The following is a 19,560-nucleotide window of genomic DNA, read 5'->3' on the forward strand; positions in this document are numbered from 1 at the left end:
AAAAAAAAAACTGTTATGAGCTTTGCTTTAAAGCTTTAAAAATGTAACTTTAAACTTTACAATTAATATGTTGTAGATAGTATTGCATATTGTCCCCTCCATAAGTAGTGCAGAATTTGGGCATATAACTACGAAAAGGAAAAAAAAAGAAACAAAAGGAATATATTGGCAGGGCAGTCCATCTCTGACAACCAACCATTTCAGTAAAAATCTGTTAAGTAACAATGCAAATGTATGAGAGAAGTTGTATTTGTTCTTTTTGAACTGTGTATCAGTTCAGGCAGATCATGCAAATGAAAAAATGTGTTTTAACAAAGTTCATGTTCTTCATCTTCCCAACATAATGTGCAGAGATATATGACTGGATATTACTTTTAATGCAGCTATAGTTATTATCAGTGGAAAATCATTATTATTTTTTTGTTTTGTTCAAACGTGGTCAAAGAAGATATTAAATGTGATACTCAGATGAAAGATGAAGGAGCATGCCATAGATAGACGATATAAAATAGTTCATACCTTCCCCCTAGTGGACAAAAGGAGAAGGGAAATCCATTAAGACAAAAAAAAAAAATAAAAAAATCAAGATAAAGGACTAAGAGAAAGGTTATGGGGAAGAGAACGAGGGAAAGTAGAATGAGTGTTTTGAAAGGGAGAAAAGGTCTAAACACTGTACTTCTTGCTTTGTCTGCCTCACTATCTGCCCTCCTACAGTTGTCCCATCAGTGTTTCTTTCATTACTCCTCCCTGTCCCTTGTCTTGGATAGATTCTGGCTGGCTCATCTTCCTGTTGGTAAAAATGTAACAACTTTACACTTATTTATCTTCTTTTACATTTTATTTTCATTTTCACCTGCTCTGCTTCTAGTTTTTCTCTTCATTCATTGCAATATTTGTCCAGAGCTATTTTCAGTCTAGCCATAGCTGTCTTTCCCATCCATCCATTTTCTATACCGCTTATCCTGGGACATCTAGTGTAGTGGGGTGGTTGGAGCCAATCCCAGCTGACATTAGGTAAGAAGCGGGGTCCACCTTGTACAGATCACTAGTCTATCACAGGACTTACACACACAGGTAAAACACTCACATTCACATATGAGCAATTTAGAGTCACCAATTAGCCTAACATGAACCTGCATGTGTTGTGCAAAGCATGTGGGAAGAAACCGGAGTAACTGGAGAAAACCCACACAGGCATAATGAGAACATGTAACCCCCACACACAGACCACAGTTTGAATACTGACTTTTAGAAATGCCTTAGGACCAGTTATACATCTGGTCAGTGTCATATTTTCATCTCTTAAAAATTAAATTTGTTTTTTCCACAAATTATAAAATAATTTTAAAAAATCAAATAAGGAATGACAATAATTCTACATATTTTTTGCTTCTATTTGAGTGACCCATGGAAAATCATCATGTCAAAATTAAAGTAATACAAAATGAACTCCAAGTACACACAGTGAGTCAAACCCATCAAGAAAATACTGACAATGATATCTGATTGCCAGCAAGTCATAACGTCATCCAAAGTATCTATCCATCAACAACTTAAATCAAACTTCCAATGTTTGCTGTACTTGTAAGTCAGTGGACATACCTATCTGTTATCATAGCTGTGATGAGTGATCCAATTTTGAATTCCTGTAAATGTGTAAAAGGAAGTTTTCTTCCCAGTTGTTCCAGTGTGTTAAAGATAACAGCTTCAAAATAGCAAAAACTATAATCTAATTTGAAATGCAAATGAAAAATTGCTTTGACCAGATCCAAAGCCTTTAGGGCCCTTCGTCATCAATAACACTATTACCTTAAATGCAGTATACTCCCTGAGTGAGCAGCTCCTTAACTGTGCAGTATACCAAGGGAACAATACCATGCCTTAATCATTATAATAGAGGCCAGTAAGACATGTATCAATAACAACTTGTGTAGTGTATTTGAATTCAGTTTTCCTAACTTCACAGTTACCTATTAGTGATGGTGACTTGAGTAACAGTCCCAAGACTGAGCTTTGTCACTTTGTTTTACTGCCTATTCTGGATGTCTCTTTTCACTCTCCCACTTTGAATCCCCACAAAAAAGTCAAGATTTTTTTTCATAATCATCTGCAAATAATACAGTCGCTTGTTGCTGTGTTTGTATTAGGATCATGTTTGTGTACGCACATGAGGTATGTGAATATCTGTGTGTGTGTCTCTGTGTGTGGTTTCTGTGTTTTCTAAAGTTATTTATCTGCTATGATTTCAGTGTCTAGCAAAAACAGCCTCTAGCCATTTGTAATAGTCTTTATCCACAGTGGAACATTTGGCTCTGTCGCAAAATCTGATATTAACAGCCGTCTATCTTTGCAACCCACACACACAAACACAAAACAGCTGAGCCCACATACATACACAGAAACTTGCAAGCAGACTTAAAATTCACACAATGAGCAGATGTGTGGCAATATGGTGACAGTGTTGAATATTTACTGGGTATTGTTGTTTTCACATATTCCCCCTCAAGATGTGTACAACAGCATCCAATGATAAACAGCAGTTGATAAACAATAACTAACAAAGATAAGCAATTTTCAACAAAAGCAAACAACCTCAGAACAATGCATGCAGCTTACTGAGGCAGCTTTCCAAGGCTCTGTGAGCCAATTAAAAAACAAAAATCACATTAATAAGGAACAATGACTTGTGGGAGCAGTTCATTACATAGAAAAGCAGAAAGGAAACATTTGCAGTGCCATGTTACCACAGTCTTTATACCAAGTATTGTGCACTATAACATATGAAATTCCAGACTTTAAGCTAATAACAAATATCAGAGCAGCACACAGTACACAGTACACCAACCACTGTGCAGAGCATAGATACAAGTTCACATTTGGTAACTTAAAGAAGCAAAAGGCCTCGATTAAATATTGAAAATTAGACAGGATATGATTACTTTGTTGACATTTTTTGTTAACAAACCCACATATTTTCCTAACAGCAGGTAAAGTGTTAAAAGGAAACACTGGACAAATGGACAAAAAATATTGTCACTGCATAATCAAGGCAATGTTTTTATCAAAATATATTTTGAAATTAGTAGGAGATAAATTGATGCCTATCAAGAGAGACAGGGTTGGCATGTCCATCAGACAATGTAAAAAAGTATGTAAAAAAAAAAACTTGCTAAAATTAAGTCAAACTGTGAAAAATGTCAGTATCTCCCCATCTTTATATTCAGAAACAAAAATGGAAGTGCATAACTATGAAGTTATTTGTTCATCATAAGATTTTATTTTAGTCCTCACCATTTTGTAATGGGCTCTTTCTTTGTGCTTTGCTTAAGACGCAATTAGTTTTGTTTCAAACCAACCACCCTATAAAATGTTATGATATTCATGATCATTAAAAAAGCTGAGATATGTCCCAAACAAATATCAACTTGTCAAGTACACCTGACCTTGGCTTGTACCCCACTGATGTACAGAGCTGCTGTATCATATAGAAAAATCTTTCAGATTGTGATCCTAAGCAATGACCGAACATTAAATTATTAAGACGGGGCAAGAAATTTGATCACGACATCCCCTACCAGCTACTTCATTATCACATTAAATGGTTTCACTAAAATGTATGACATTCCACTTACTACCAAATTTAAATGTCTGGGGAAAAGTTCTGCTTCAATTTGTAGAACATGTCTAACAAATACACAAAACACCCAGAAATTCAGATACATTATGGATTGTTCCCATAGCCATGCTGGCTTGTTATTTGGCTTGGCTTTCCTCTCTTCCTTTGTTCTTCCTGATTTCCCTGTGTGTCTAATCAATAAGAGACAGAACAGAGCAGGGCAGGGCTGATTGTCCTTGTTGTAGCAAGTAAAAGGGAGGCGTTAGATGCATCCAAAAGCCAATCCCTGGACATCAAATGGTAGAAAATCTATGTGCGTTTGCAAGGAGTGCAAATGTGGTTTTGGTTCAACTGATTGGTGACAACTCCAGTGTTCCATTAACTTGTCAGTATATTGAATAAATAGTGAATTTATAGTGCTTCACAGCATGTCAAAAATACTGGTATATAATTGGCTTTATAAGCGGATGTGTAAGAATTTCTATCTACCATTGGCATCACAAAAACAGCACTCTGAGCTCCTCTACACATAGCACTGCCTGTGGTGATCACTGTTGAAAGTATGGATCGAATGAATAACAGCAACAAAGGATGAAAATAAAGTTTTTCTGTCAAACTTTCAATTGATCCCTATATTGAGTTGACCTGTGCCAAACAAACAACAAAAAAAAAAGACGGCAGACACAAACCATCATGCAAGTGAACTGCTACTCTTGCAGGTTGAAGAGAAGCTTTTCCCGAAGGCACAGTTCAAAGAGAATGTGGCTCATTCTAAATGTTAATGATTTCCAATTACTTTGACACAAACCCCAACTTTTTAATCAAAAAACAGCTAGGGGCTGACTTACTCTCTGAGTTTTTGGAGCTAATTAGGTGGTGTACTTTTCCATCCCAGACCATGCTTCTCCAGCTGGCTGCTCAAACAGAAACCTGGATAAATCTGCTCTGAGACTGCTTCAAAATATGCATGGGAAGAGGGCCTAACTCAGATGACACTGTTTTTTTCTACTAGGCATTTGAGGATTGTAATTTAGTGTACATGTGAAGTGCACTTCTCTAGTGTGAAGGTTCACGACTCTGTGGAGTATTTGTTAACCCTTTGACTTTGGGCCATTTAAGTATTCATAAAATATGAGTGTCAAGTGGTTCTTGTAACTATCCATTGGTATTATTGAGTCTGTTTAGGCAGAAATGCTATAAAAATATGTTCAATAAAAAACAAGAAAAGTAAGTGAGTAAAGATATTTTCTGACCAAACTTTAGTTGTTTAGAAACTTGTTTGGGGTTGAGTGAACTATTAGATGTGCAGGAGAGGGAGGAGAGGAAAATAGAGACTACAGAGTGAATCATTTCCCCATATCCTACCTCAAGGACTCATAAAATGTTACAGTCTGTAATTGGGTTTAATTGAAAGTACCCCTAAGACCCAGGACCATTAAGTCATATAAGAACTTGTGTCATTTAGGGACCTACTACAGAGAAACATGTATAACAACTTTTGGTCCCAACTTAGAATCAGAAAACCACAGCTGAATATTCAGTACATACAAGGTTAGGACGAATTAGGCAAAGTAAGGTGAAAGAAATTGATTAAACAAAGGCAGAATAAGAGCACCTTTCCCTCTAAATGCTTAATGTAACAAGTGAGGTCAGTCCCTTAGCTGCTGGGAGGAAAAGATGTATAACACAAACAAGGGCAGAGCAAGATGCCCTTAATTTTGTTTAAAACAGTGGCTCTCTCACTATTCAGGGCAATGGTGGCTACCAGTCTTGCTATTTAATCAGGTGCTATTATACACCAGGGACACTGGGTTGAATGCAATTAACAGCGATTACCTGCACCCTAAAAAAAAACCCTAGCAGCACCCCAGAGAACCATGATTGAAAACCCAAGGATTAGAAAACGAGAAGGACAGAACAATTTCATTTAGATGGCAACTTGGAAACAAGGACAGAGAATAAGAACAATCCACCTTTGACACTGAAAAGGTGGATCTCCCAGTGTGAGGAGAACAAAGCTATAAGAATATAAAATAAAAACTACGAAAGTGAAATTAAAAAAAAATCTCATTACCAGTAGCACCTTGAGGGATTAGTTGTTAAGGGGAGGGGTGGTTAAACACATTCCAAGTGTTATAAATTACTCTCATTGTTCTGCGTTGGGTGGGCTAGTGTCTTACTCTGCAACTTTGCCACTTGGGAATGGATAGATGGATAAAACGGTTCTCATTTTACTGCAATTTTCCCCAACCAGTCTTGGGGTGGATGTAATGGCTCTTAAAATGGGGTTTGGGGATCTGCAGTGTTTGCATCAATTACAGGGGCCAATGAATTAGAAACTTTTTGCTACTACTTGTAACTAAATATACTACCAACTACAAAATGCAGAAAACATATATAGTATGTATACACATATTCTAGTAAGACATTCATTATTTCACCCTAGCGTAAGGTTACAGGTTATGTTATTTATAATACACCAACATTTTCACGGTCGGATCCATAAAATAAAACTTGAGTTGGCCTAATTGTAAACCTGTATGATATGCACGGTCTGGCTTACTGACAGTTAGCCAGTTGGCCACTACGAAACATGATTATAGTGATGACATTAATGGAGTTATACCATTTGAAATTGCTGATATATTGAGCTGCACACCATCCACTGTGAGGTGTCACAATAAATTCTTGCAATTCTTTGTCAAATTATATTAAAACTTTTAAAATGACTAATGCTTCAAATGAAAAGTTCCTTTCCTTGAGCTTTTACTTTTTTTTGCCCTCTGAGAAAACTATAGTATTAACCATGTATATTACATATACAGTATATACATCCACTGAATGTGTTTTTAATCATTTCCACTTTTTGTGTGTTACCTGGGGTGTGTGTGTGTTCTTCTTGCATAAAGATCAATTTTACATCAGACTCCACATCTACTGCTGCCCCAAGTGTTACCATACAATATTCTGCCCTTTCTAAATAAAATCCTTTCCCATGCCCCTGAGTGTGCTAGGGCTCAAAGTTCCTCCACAGTCCTCTTTAACTTTCTCAGATGGAAGGATACATAGATGAATAGATACTAGAGGTTAGGGGCACACAGCACAAATCCTTTTCTGAATGTTAGCGCTAACTCTCCCCAGGGAGTCTTCTCATGACCCCAGGACTTGGAGAGGGGAAAGAAAGCACAGAGGGAGGCATAAGAGGATGAAAGTGAGGACAGAAAAAGGGAGATATTGACTGCAACAGCCTGTTTCTCTCTATTGTGGAGCCAAGTATCAGATGAAGTTTGAGATCTGAGATAACCCAGTGGTCTCTGTTGCTATGTGAAACTTCTCAAACTTTTTTAGTCAGGCAATTGTTGATTAATTGTATTATAAATGTAATGACTCTGCTTGAGTATTCTCTTTCCTTCAGCTTCTGTATCAAACCTACTACTATTCTGTTTTTCATTTACTGTTTTTGTACTATTTATATGTTTCCCTTATTGTACATTAAAAGTTGCTTAAGTGTCTCATTGCTTTATTATTTGTCATCACGTGTCTCTTTGAGTGTGTCATTAACTGTGCTAAAGGGCTACACAGGTACACAGATGTTGTTTGCTAACTTTTTCTGTAGGAAAAGTAAGCCTATAGAAAGGGTCACTAACTACAAGACCTCTGACTTTAAAAAGAATTATTTAATTATTGGTGGAAATGTGACCACTAGGAAATGCAGGGCCAAAACAGCTGTGTTTAACCCATGTGATGGGCACAAAAATAGAAGACCTGAAAGGTCACAGAGCTGGTTAGTAAACTCCCACCAGGAGACTAAATCTTCCCACTAGAACACTTCCTCTCTCTACAGAGGCAAATCAATCAGGACTTTTATCAAACTCCCAGTCTGCATCCCACATTAAAGGAGGCTTTATAATGACTGACTGGTTTGTGGGGAGAGGATGGTGAGCACAAACTGCACCACAGAACAACAATGTGAGAATATTTACACCCAACAGAGCTTAGGGAACAAACATCGGGAACATAGACACATTTTGTAAGTGCAGGATGACTGGTTTCTCAATGTCCAGATCCATGGTCATTTTAAAGTCATGTCACCAGGAAGTCTTCACCATGTTATCAGAGCAACAGATGCAACTATGAACCCTGAGTCTTGAGTATTCATCAAGAACTATGCATGAACACGACCACATTCACTCTGACAATTTTGTGAATATATTGGAAGCCTTTATAATTGTGTGTACTTCTTGGTTTCAATTGAATCCTTGAAATCAGAGCATTCAATAGCTGCAATAATAAACACAACAAAAATGTAGTTTTATTGTTTCACAAAATGGCTTAAAAGGCCATGTAAACCTATAAAGAATCTGCCCAGAGGCTGACACGCTTCAACCCTGGTGAGACTATATTAATGTCTGGCTTAGCTTGGGATAGCACTTTTAAAAGTGGCCACTGCATGAGCACATGAAATTTTATAGGGTTGTACTGGTGGATGAATGGTTAAATTGTAATGTGTGATGAATACTCCCCATAATTATCCATCCATCCATCCATCCATCATCTATACCCTCTTGTTCCTATTTAGAGTCACAGGGATCAGCTGGAGCCTATCCCAGCTCTCTTTGGGTGAAAGGCAGGGGTACACCCTGGACAGATCACCAGTCCATCACAGGGCTGCCCAGGTTCATGATTAAATTCATTTTCTATGAAAAAAAAAAGAACCTCAGGGATTAGCACCTACTGTTGATAAAACTAAAACAGGATTTACATTAAAAGTATGCAGATTACACCACCATCAAGGCTGTCTGACTGGCTGACTGTCAATCTCACTTTCCAGCTGTCCTTAGTTTTTTATGGGTTGATTGAAGTTCTTCCCTCTTTACCTCAATCTCTGGCTTCCCCGTTGGCAGCTTGCTGTCAGTTTCTTTTGACTGATTTCATAACTCACGTCACTCAATTTTCAACAAATATTATTTGTGTTTTTACACAAACACGTTCTTCTTGTTAAGGATATTTTAATGTGACACCTTATTTACACAATCACTTCAAAAGTGACAAGCAATAATAAGAACAAAAGGGACAGAGTTTGAAATAAGTATTGGTATAAAAATAATCACATCCGCCTGAATTGCTGCAAATCAAAGCAATGGGTAAGAAAATGAAGTCAAGTGAATGAAAAGGTAAATGTGAAAAGATGATTAAGAAGTAATGTGGTTTTTTAAACAATTACCACTGTCTAATTGTTCAAATACTGCCAATCAAACATTTAGGTTGTTCTGTGAGTGAGCTGCACCAGAAAGACAGTAACTGAAACACTCCACAATTAAGGTTAAGCAGAAACCAGACAAATCCCAAATAAAAGGCAACATGTTTGAAGGTCTGTTATTGTTTGATTTATCTTTGACTTGGTCAAAATGCACCTGTCATAAAACAGATGGTTTTGGTCTTAACTGATGTCACTTAGGGCTGAGTGCTGTAAAAAGGCCATATTCAGCCTGACAATAACACTACATGGAAAGGAGCAGGGTCCTCATACTGCAGACCTCAAACAGACCATTGTTTTCATGCATGCATTGTTTTCAGGAGTTTTGCAACCATGTCTCACATGAGCAAACATTACTATGCAGTGTATTTGTGTTTAAAAAGCTTTCAGTACCAAGTCGCCTGGTTTGTTTTTTGCCCTTTATTTCTGAATCAAGTCACTGCTTAAAGCAACATTTAGAGTGCAAAAAACAAAACTGTTCAAAACACAAAGAAATTATTTTTCCATCTTTTGGACTTTAAAATACAAACATACAAACACAACAGCAAAAACATCAAAACATTTAAAAAAAGTTTCAACTTAAGGTCAACATACTGACTGCAAATGTATTTATTTATTCATGCTTATAAATTTATTTGTGTATGGAACAGCAGAATGCCAAAAAAGGACTACTGAGATGCCAGCTGATACTGTAGGTATTCAAAACATACCTACTGCATTAAAGGCAAACATCTGTGCCTTTAATATTTCCTGTAAACAGTGTCATTATTGCATGTGGGAACTTTTCTTGTCTACATAATCTTGCATTCACACTATTGTGGTTTTTGTAACTAAAGTGCTGCCTCAGCGACACATTGTGATAATGAAAAGCAGCTTTGTTATCGCAGTGACTCGCTGCTTTTATGAGTGAAGTGCACCAGCTACAGTTGGTACATTTACATTTAGATACTCCCACAACACAACCAATGCTCCCTCAGCAGTGAAACATCCACCAACTTTTCTACAGCTACTTCCTCCATTTTCAGTTAGTTTTTGTTGTTGTTGATGTTGGCTATCTATGTACTGTCAAGTCCCACGTCTTTTGTCATGTTATTTAGTAAGTCCCTGCATGAAGGCTGCTGTAAGACGTTGAACTGAGCTGCTTAAAAAAAATGCCAAGCATGGCATTTTTTTTCCAAAGCAACCACTTTCCGTTTGCCTCCCGACCGCTCCCTGCACTTGAAGTGAAAAAGCATTTTAAAAAGAAGCAGAATATTGTGAATGCGGCTCACAGTGGCGATCACACCTGAGGTTTTGAAAATACACGAAAAGCCTTCCTGGAGTGTTCTCTGAAAAGCAACCTGCTGAACATTTTGTTTCTATGCTGCTAGTATAACCCATTCCTAGCACTGTGTGTCACGCATTCATGTCTCTATAGCTGCAGTCACATCTGCTATTAATGGCAAAACTCCTAAAACATTTTAAATGACAGGCAGAAAATCATAGAGAGTCAGTTTGGGCCCTTTGATTGAAACATTATAAGACTTCAAGAATGTTGTTACTTATACTTTGACTCCATGTTTTGTTTTGTTTTACATTTGTACAAGTCCTCTAGTTGTATGTGGTTAAAATTCAGGACTGGAGTAATTTGATTCTTCAACTTGTGACGTGCTTGTTCCCCACATTCACTCTACCCATCATGTCTGTGTTAGCCCAAATATAACTTGATGTTATATGTCTGATCTAATATTTCATCCACTCTTCTCAGTCTCCTGCATTGTTCATTCTCTTCTCAGTATGCAAAAAGCATAGTTACTTATAAAACACAATGTGTACAGTAAAATATATATTAAAACAATTAATCTGCAGAAGTTATATAGACAATAAATGCAGACACACAATCCTGATAGGAATTTCTTGACCTGCACTTGTTTATGTATATAAGTGTGTACCATCTATCTTTCTTTGTTTCTCTTGTTTCCTCTTGCCCTCTCTTACTGTTAAACTGTAAGATAGATCATTAGCTTTAAATGGACTTCAATCCGCTCATTACATGTCCCATTTACCTTCCCTGCATAAAGCTCTGCTTTTCATAATGAGACAGAAAAAGAGGGGGGATAGAGGCAAAATGCAAGAATGCACATATGGCAAGCTTTAGACAGAATGAGAGCAGGAAAGAGAAAAGTGCGTATGTTAAGAGAGTTAGTCAACAAAACAGAGCTAGGAAGTGGAGTCATGAGAACAAAGATTTCATGAGAAAGACAAAGAGATGGAATAAAACCCATGCTTACTTTTTGTTGAAACCATCTGTAATATTAGTCATATTAAATAGGGTTACATCAAAAACTGAAAAAAAAAATCACCATAATAATGATTCAGTCTATTGTTTCTTTCCCTACCATTTAGCAGCTAATGACTGATGACACAAAGTGGGAAGTATTTGAAGCATGTAATCACATTTTTATCAGTGTTACTTTTCTCAGCTTTTATTAACTCTGCAGTAGATGATGTAGTGGAGAGGTCAATGCAATGTGTATGAGTGTAAGTTATGCATGTGTCTTTCTGTTCCTGTTGTATTCACAAGGCTGCACTCATTGATGTGTATGTGGTGACTTCATGTGAGCTATATGTCTGAGGTTTAATGTTTGCTTTTATACACTATTTCTTTGTGTCTGGAGTATGCAGTATTTATTTTCTGTGTTCATATATTTTAATCCATTGTCATCCCAGGGCATCAAATTTATGTAGCCGAATTGAGCACCTTTCTCCTGTGGAAAAGTCTGATGTTTGTCCACTCACCCATCCAGCACAACCTCTCCCTAATGCAGGCCCTTCATCCTTCATATACTACCTCACCAAGTCCACAACTGGAGCTGTTGCTGTGGGTGTTAAATACTGACACATTGGGTTAATACTGTTTACTTAAAACCCATTGCCTCCAATGGATAACAAAGGTACCCTTTAGCATCTGTAGGAGAAAAGGTACTTGACAAAGCATCAATATTTGAGGCCCCGAGCTGTATAATCATGCTGTTAAGTGTTCTGAGCCATGTAAATATAAATATAAGGCCAATTCAGACAAAACTAATGCATGAAGTGCTTTTCAACACCAATCATTTGTCACTCCACAGCGGTGTTAATGACATAAAATGACAAATAAAACAGCCCAAATGTTAGGAAAGCCTGTGATGAATGTATAACAACAGCCATGAGTACTTCCTTTCCTCTGTCTTTATCTTAGGCTTTTACCACAGGATTCATCATTTGCCTTATCAGCACTGACCTGTCCATTGACCCACTGTTCTTGCTCCTCCCTTCCCCGTTATCTTTCCATCACCACCTAACCCCACACTACCCTCTACCACTTATTGGTTTTCTTCAACTAATCTAACTTTTCTAGTTCACACACTCCTCAAAATATCTTCTTTTTCTCCTCTCCATTGGGTCCTCCTCATGTCTGTGTGGGCCTATTTCATCTTTTACCCATTTTGCTTTGCTTCTAACCATTCTTTTGTCTCTGTCTGTGTCAAGTCATTTCAATTTCTCCCTGTTCCTGAATCTATTGAATGTCTGACACATTTTTATCTCTCTTTTTTTCTTCAAAGGTTATTATTTGGAACTATATAGTGAGAAAAGAATAATGGGAAAAGTGATAGAAATTTCATTTCAAAAGGTTCATGCTGGATTTAAACCCCAGGATTTGGCAATTTTAGGAAATCCTAAAAAAACAAACAAACAAACAAACAAAAACTGACTGTTTTTTTTTTTCATTATCACTGACTGTGATAATGTAGAGTTGTTTTAATAACATCCAAACTTATTGCAACTCTGCTGTACAACTCTATTGTACAGCAGCAACTCTGCTGCTTTTTAAATCGCTTATAATACATTTTTAGAAAGTTATTGTTGTGTAGTTTTATGCTTCTGTATGAGCCTTTTGCTACTGTAACTTAAAAATTTCACCTTGGGGATGACTAAATAATCTACCTACCTATCTATTTATCTCTCTCTCTCTCTCTCTCTCTCTATCTGTCTGTCTGTCTGTCTGTCTCTGTTTATAAAATGAAAGCCACTGATGGTGCTCCTGCCAAGCACGATGCAAATAGATTTAACAACTTTAACAAGATTTTACAACTGATTAAAAAAATTAAATGCTAATCAACCTATAATGCGTTAATTCCCCATATTCAAAAATGTATGTCATCCCTGTCAACATTATCTCGGCGTCTTTTAAAGCCAGTCAAAATTGGGCAAGTGATTTTGTTAAGCACTGCTCCTATACTTTGGTTCAATTTCCAAAACTTCTCTTTTATTTTCCAGTAATTTCTTTCTTTTGAAAAAGGAACTGTATCCATTTTGCATACCCTGAATGCAGTCATATTCTTTGGTATATTATTATCTCCCGGCAGGAGCTAGGTCGATTTAATCTATTCTTTTATACACTAACTTCTGTCCCCACCTTCCAAACTCTTTCTCTTTGTCACCATGGTCTGCCCTCTTTCATCTGTTTCCTCTATCTTTTGATTGTCCACTTCATCACGTCTTCCCCAGCCCTGCTTCCTCCTCTATCTGTCCTGTTTAGTGTCTAATCTCAATACCTCTTCTCCCTCTATCCAGTCAATTATATATCTGTCCCTTGTGCAGAGCATTGCATCTTGCTTTCCTACATGCTTTATCACTTCTTCAATTTCCACTCTGTTTCTCTTTCCTCATCCATATTTTCCTTTATTCCCTCTCTGTTTGTGTTTTCCTCCCTGGCCAAAAGGCACTTCAGCTAAATCCTCTCGGACAATACACAAATGAGGCTGACATTTGTAATGAAGGTACTTCATATGCTCCTGAAAGACACCCAAAGCACAATTGAGTATGAGGAGAAGATACAAACAAATACACACCTTTAGCTGGTGTGACTCATTCTAATGCAGAGATAAGGGGACCAGCACTCGAAGTTGTTGTTATTGGAAGATAGTTAAATAGATCAAACTGAACTAAAGAAGCCTGTTTTGTGTAATTATTGAAGACCCACCAATGGTCTCAAATACTTGCTTTCATACTTTTTTTCTACTGTATATTTACAAATAAGAGTCATAATAAAGATAACCATGACCTTACATCAGTTACAATTAACTTAAAAGACCCTATTCTCATTAGATTACACCAGTTTAAAACAATTTACACTCACACCAATTATGTCTTCATGGAATTCAGGTTACAGCTAAAAATAATAACAAAACTGAGCTTGCACCCTTCACTACATGTGTTTAAGTGCATGTATCAGTGGAAGACTTAACTTGCAACAGCCAGACCCTTATACACTATAGAGAGGAGGGATTTTGTTCCTCTGTCAAGAGTGCCAGACTGTCAATCATCAGCACCACTTTCTGCAATTAACTGATTAAAGCCATTAGTACACTGTATGACAAGAGTGGCCAATGAGATAGCTCTAACACTTTTCCCCCAAATTGTTATTTGCGGTGCTACTGTGTTGGTAATTATTCACAAGAACATACACGTCACAAATATTCTACCACAACTAAAATATTAACAATAAGGGGAACTTGTAAAGTGAACCAACGCACCAGACAGCTTTTTTACACACACACACACACACACAGACACGCACGCACGCATCCACACACACACACACACACACACACACACACACACACACACACACACACACACACACACACACACACACACAGAAAGCTGCACAGAAAATGATTTAGAGTACTTACTTTAGGTCCTGGAAGGGTTCTGCCCTTACATGTGATGTCTCTACAGAATGGCTGAACACCACACCTTCATTCCCTAGAGAGACAAAGAGTGGCTTAAAGGAGCAATGGTAGACAACTTAAATGCATAACAGTGCTTAGTAAACCTATTTTCCCCTTACAAAAAAGTTGCAACATGAGCATAACCAGTGGTGGAAAAGCTTGGCTCTGATGTAAAGCAGCTTAACCCCACATGTCCAGCAGGCACCACTGCTTTAGCCTGGAGCTCTGAGCAGATGCTTGGGGGAAGTGCTGGCCATGGCTCCTACTGAGACTGTAGAGAGCATGATGGAAGCTCAGCACTCTAAATATTTAATATTGCACTAGGCAACTATGACGATTGGCAGGCCCACAAATAACAATAAAGCTATTGTTTAAATTGTTGTTTATAACTGAAGTAGCTCATGCAGTTTCTGAATCTGAAGTACACCTGAATCTCCAAAGGGCGTTAAGTTGGATGGTACTATTGTGTTTTTTTAGGTGAAATTCTGTCTTCTGAGGCTTGGGGCCCACTGGACATTGCACAAATTTGACTATCAACTGCCACAGAATGGACAAGCACTCCCCGCTCTGTCATCAGTGGTGGAAATTGCACTTAAAAGTCTCTCTGTGCATGTTGCTACTGTATGTGTGATTGCTACTCTATAGAGCGATGCTTCTCCCTCATCCATAGACTGTGTTTGTTCTAGCTTCTGACTGTGTTTCTGACTTTTGGCTTCAATGCTGTATTTACAATTGTCTCAGACACTGTCTCTGGACACACTTGTGTACCTAAAACATTTATGAGCTTATAATAACATTTTGGGTGGTACCTGTCCAATCATGGCCTAACCCTAGTGCATAGGGAGTCAGACTTGTAACCCAAAAGTTGCGGGTTCGAGTCTCAGGACCGACAGGAATTGTCGGTGGGGTGAAGTGAATAGCCAGCGTGACTCCACCTTCAATACCACAACTGAGGGGAGACCCTTGAGCAGGGCACTGGACCCCCAGTTGCCCATAGTAGCATAACTGGAAGAAGTTAGGCATACTTTTCCAAGGTATTTCAACAACATGTTACTTTGTATGAGCTCAGGTTGATTTTAAGATTGATTTCAAGCATAAACTGACAAGTAACACATTTCACTGGCTGCCTCAGTAAAAACATGCATGGAAGCAGCCTTCCACATTATCTGTGCACTCTGTGCTGTATATCTCTTACATCAGAGGACTATGTTTTGAGGAAGGTTATGTTATTCATTTTAAATTTAAAGAAAGACTTATCTACAAATTTAAAAACATGAATAGTAGCAAAACATGACTCCACTTGATCCCAGTGCATGAGCTGAATGATGTGTTCATATTTGCATTATTTCCACTCTTTGTCCTCTCTTCTCTCACCTCCATCAAACAGTATATGACAGCAACAATAACCATGAGACATCCACCCCCTTCACCCCTCCGTCCTTCCTCTCCTCTCTCATTCCTTCAGGCTGGCTCTAATGGATAAATCTCCCCAATTACCCAAGCTGAAGTGTGTGTTGGGTTTATCTATTTTGTAGTTGTGGAGTGCACATTTAAAGCAGTATTTGCGTTTGTAGATTTTCTGTTCAGTGGACTAAAAATAAAACAACAGAAATACTGACATATAATGAAGCAGATACATATGCACAGACTGATGCTTGAGTTTGCAACTTATTTAAAGAAACAGTGAGAGTAAATGAAAAATAACTGAGAAATGAGAAAGACAGTTATAGTAATGCAGCTGAGGACATTTTTTTAATCTCATGTTTTAAATTTCACTTAAAATTCTTTGTCTTTTTCTTCTGCAAATGTAATCACCTGGTGTTACACAGAGTTCTTACCCTTTTGTCTCTTTTTCCTACAGTATCCCTCTCATGTTCTGGCCTCATTCTCGCTTCAGTAAAAACTGCTGTGCTTGCTGACCCCAGTCTTGTTTGGCTGCACTTATCACAAGCACTCTGTCTAACAGCTTATAGTGTATGTATGTATTGTAAGCTCTGTGGGTGGCCTCAAATCCACTTTTTGTTCACCGCAGAATCTGCCCTGCATTAATCACAGGAATTTCTTATTAGTACCTCATGAATGCAGAAATGAATGTGGGAACTTGTCCAAACTATGACCTTAACAGTGATCTGTCTTTACAGAAATATGTATATGGAATGATTTACAATATTTTCTGGCCTATAAGTTGCACTTTTCTTAGTTCTCTGGCTTGTCGTACAACTTATACAGCAAAGCAACTTATATGTGTTAATTTACTGTCATTCTGTCAAACAGTCATTAGTGTTAGATTGTACTCTTGGCACAACTGATTACTGACACGCTAAACTATAACTCCTAATGTAACACAAGTGAAAATGCTGCCTATAAGAAAGCGCTATACTGCAGACTTCAATGTGCAGGTAATAAAGTCTGCAGCTGAAACAAAGTTTGGAGTGAGTGTCAGCAATCAGGCAACCAGAGAGAGGAGGAAGACACACTGTTTCACCTTCTCACCAACATTGGCGGAGTTGTTTAACGTGGATAAGGGATTATGCCTAGCCTATATTCTTCATAGGCTAATTTAGACCATAATTAGCATAATGAGAAATGTGACTTATACGTCAAAACCACTTATATATATATTTTTTCTGTTCAACAAGGCCGTTTTTGCTAAAAGCGACTTATACACTGGTGCAACTTGGTCTGGAAAATATAGTAAGTACAGTAATTTATTTTACCACTTTATTCTTTACACACCTTTTTGGTGAATTGATTGACTGGACAACTTATTTCAGTTTAGAGGAGCAAGCAATGTTTCTATTGTGTCCAAAAAAACTGTGTGAATTAATTACAGATAACATTAACCCATTAAAGCAGGCGATGAAAAAGAACAATAATGATTATAAAGTTCATTTTGTGTACAGTGTGTGTTGTAGTCTTTGTGTGTACCCCTACCTGTGACTCTGAGCTTCTCAGTACCGATGCTGATTTCCTCTTCATCAGCTGAGAACAAAACTCTTTCTCCATCTGCACTCATCACCTCAAACCTCTGACACTGAGCCTCCACCATCTCTGAGCCTGGGAAAATGGGAGAATGAGGAGGGCACTGGGTTAAATTTGAGAGCAGAAGAACAGTCACAACACATAAAGGGTACCATCTGGTAGATGTTTCTGTCCAAAGCTCTTTATAGAACCATTAGTGCATGAAGGTTTAGCGTGAAGGGCCACAAAGGGATCTGAACTCTAAACCCCAGCAACTCTAGGATTTGTCTTGCTCCGACACCAGCTCAGTATCAGTAGAGTTGTGATATGTAATCAGCATAACCATATAAAAAAAGTCTTTCTGTGGTACAATGTCCATCTTAGTCTGGATAATCCCCAGAAGGGCAGCTTAACAATTTGTGTTGGAACTACTTTCTACTGAAGAAATGGTGGATCTGAAAACCACTGACTGAATGCTATGTGGATTATCTAAAGTGAATGGGGGCTGCTTCTGGAAAGAGATGTTGATGTTAAAAATGTGACAGGCATAAAAATCTTAACATACAAAGCCATAATCTGCATGTCTGGATGCTACTAGAGAGTAAGTATTTTTTTTTTGTTTGTTTGTTTTTTCAAATTACCCTTTTAAACAGCGTTCAGTGGCTGTGTATGTAAAAGTATTTTATACTACCCATTGATACTACAAGAAGAGACATCAAACAAAATGAATGTGTTGTTTTGCATAAATCATATTTAATATGCAGCATATGCAACCCTGAGAATTATAATTTTCCCTCATGTTACACTTTCCTTTATGATGCTACAGCATAATGATTAAAAAAACATTGTTTGAAAAATCAATTTTAAAATAGGTTTAATAGAATATGAAAACAGAAAGGGCACTAAGGAAGTTACATAGTTATATAACAGAAATTCCTGTTAATAGTTTTATTTATAGATGGTGAACAATGTGGCTATTTTTTGTTCTATAAAGTAGACTGAGGGTGAAAAGAGGTGATAAATTATTCTATATGAAGGAATCTCAATAAACTCATTCCTTCCCGATTTAGACCAAATTGAGAGAAATCAGTTCATCTCACAGTATTTACATGCACAGGACAAAGTCCTCATCATGGCCAACACATTAATGCTCAAGTTCCCCAAGAACCTGTGTTGAAATTATTTATTTAATAGTTCATATCCAGAGTGAAAGGTGGCAGTTTGTCTTTTGTTCATCCATGTTCTCTTCATTTTGTGAATTGGACTGTGATGTACTACTGAGAGTAAAGAAAATCTATGTTTCTCCCACATCCCTTTCCCTCGCCGTCTTAGCTCTCAGGCTATTATAAGTGTCAATTAGAAACCAAGAATGCCTTGTCAGTCATAATCAAACTGTATTAGCAGACATCAATCTGGAATTAAGCTAATTTTCTCATCTCTCTATCACTGTCTTTATCCTGTCTATCTCTCCCTATTTAAACCTTTCACTCTTCCACCAACTGTGAAAAAGCAGTTGAGGTTTGTGTTGTGAAAAGCTCGACTTAAAGCAAGGTGTGTGTATGTGTGTATGCAAATGTATGCAAAGACTTGGAGGTATGGAGGAGTGGGGGGAAGTAGAGATGTAGTACTGAAGGATGGTGAGAAGGAAATGGAAGAAAGGAAATAATGGGTTTAAGCACAAGAAAAAGAATGAAGAGAAATGAAGCTTGTTTAAATTGAGGCTACGCTGTGCTACTTGCTGTGTCTGACATCTACCTAGTTCTCTTTGGCTATTCAGCTTTTTTCTTGTCACATAGCTCATAGTGCAGATTTCCAACTTAGTGGAGGTGCAGGTCAGCATATTTCCAAAGATTTGTGTTTTATTCAAAGAAATCTTTCTTTTGCTTAGTAAAAATTCAGGAACAGCAGAAGATGTGGAGTTTCAATGATATTGAGACCTTTGAAAAACTGAAAAAAATGGAACAAAAGTG

General features: G+C 37.5%; 1 protein-coding gene across 1 annotated transcript in view; it reads right to left on the reverse strand.

The window, feature by feature from the left end:
* The window catches only part of LOC113128321 (zeta-sarcoglycan-like), a 321,035-nt gene that overhangs the window by 24,115 nt on the left and 277,360 nt on the right, over positions 1 to 19,560 (reverse strand). The window contains exons 5-6 of the mRNA XM_026303565.1: positions 17,564 to 17,686; positions 14,591 to 14,663 (exon numbers count right to left, since the gene is read on the reverse strand). Coding sequence (XP_026159350.1) covers positions 14,591 to 14,663; positions 17,564 to 17,686 — 196 coding nt within the window. The remainder of the gene's footprint in view (positions 1 to 14,590; positions 14,664 to 17,563; positions 17,687 to 19,560) is intronic.

This window comes from Mastacembelus armatus, chromosome 1, assembly GCF_900324485.2.
Source record: "Mastacembelus armatus chromosome 1, fMasArm1.2, whole genome shotgun sequence".
Taxonomy (NCBI): domain Eukaryota; kingdom Metazoa; phylum Chordata; class Actinopteri; order Synbranchiformes; family Mastacembelidae; genus Mastacembelus; species Mastacembelus armatus.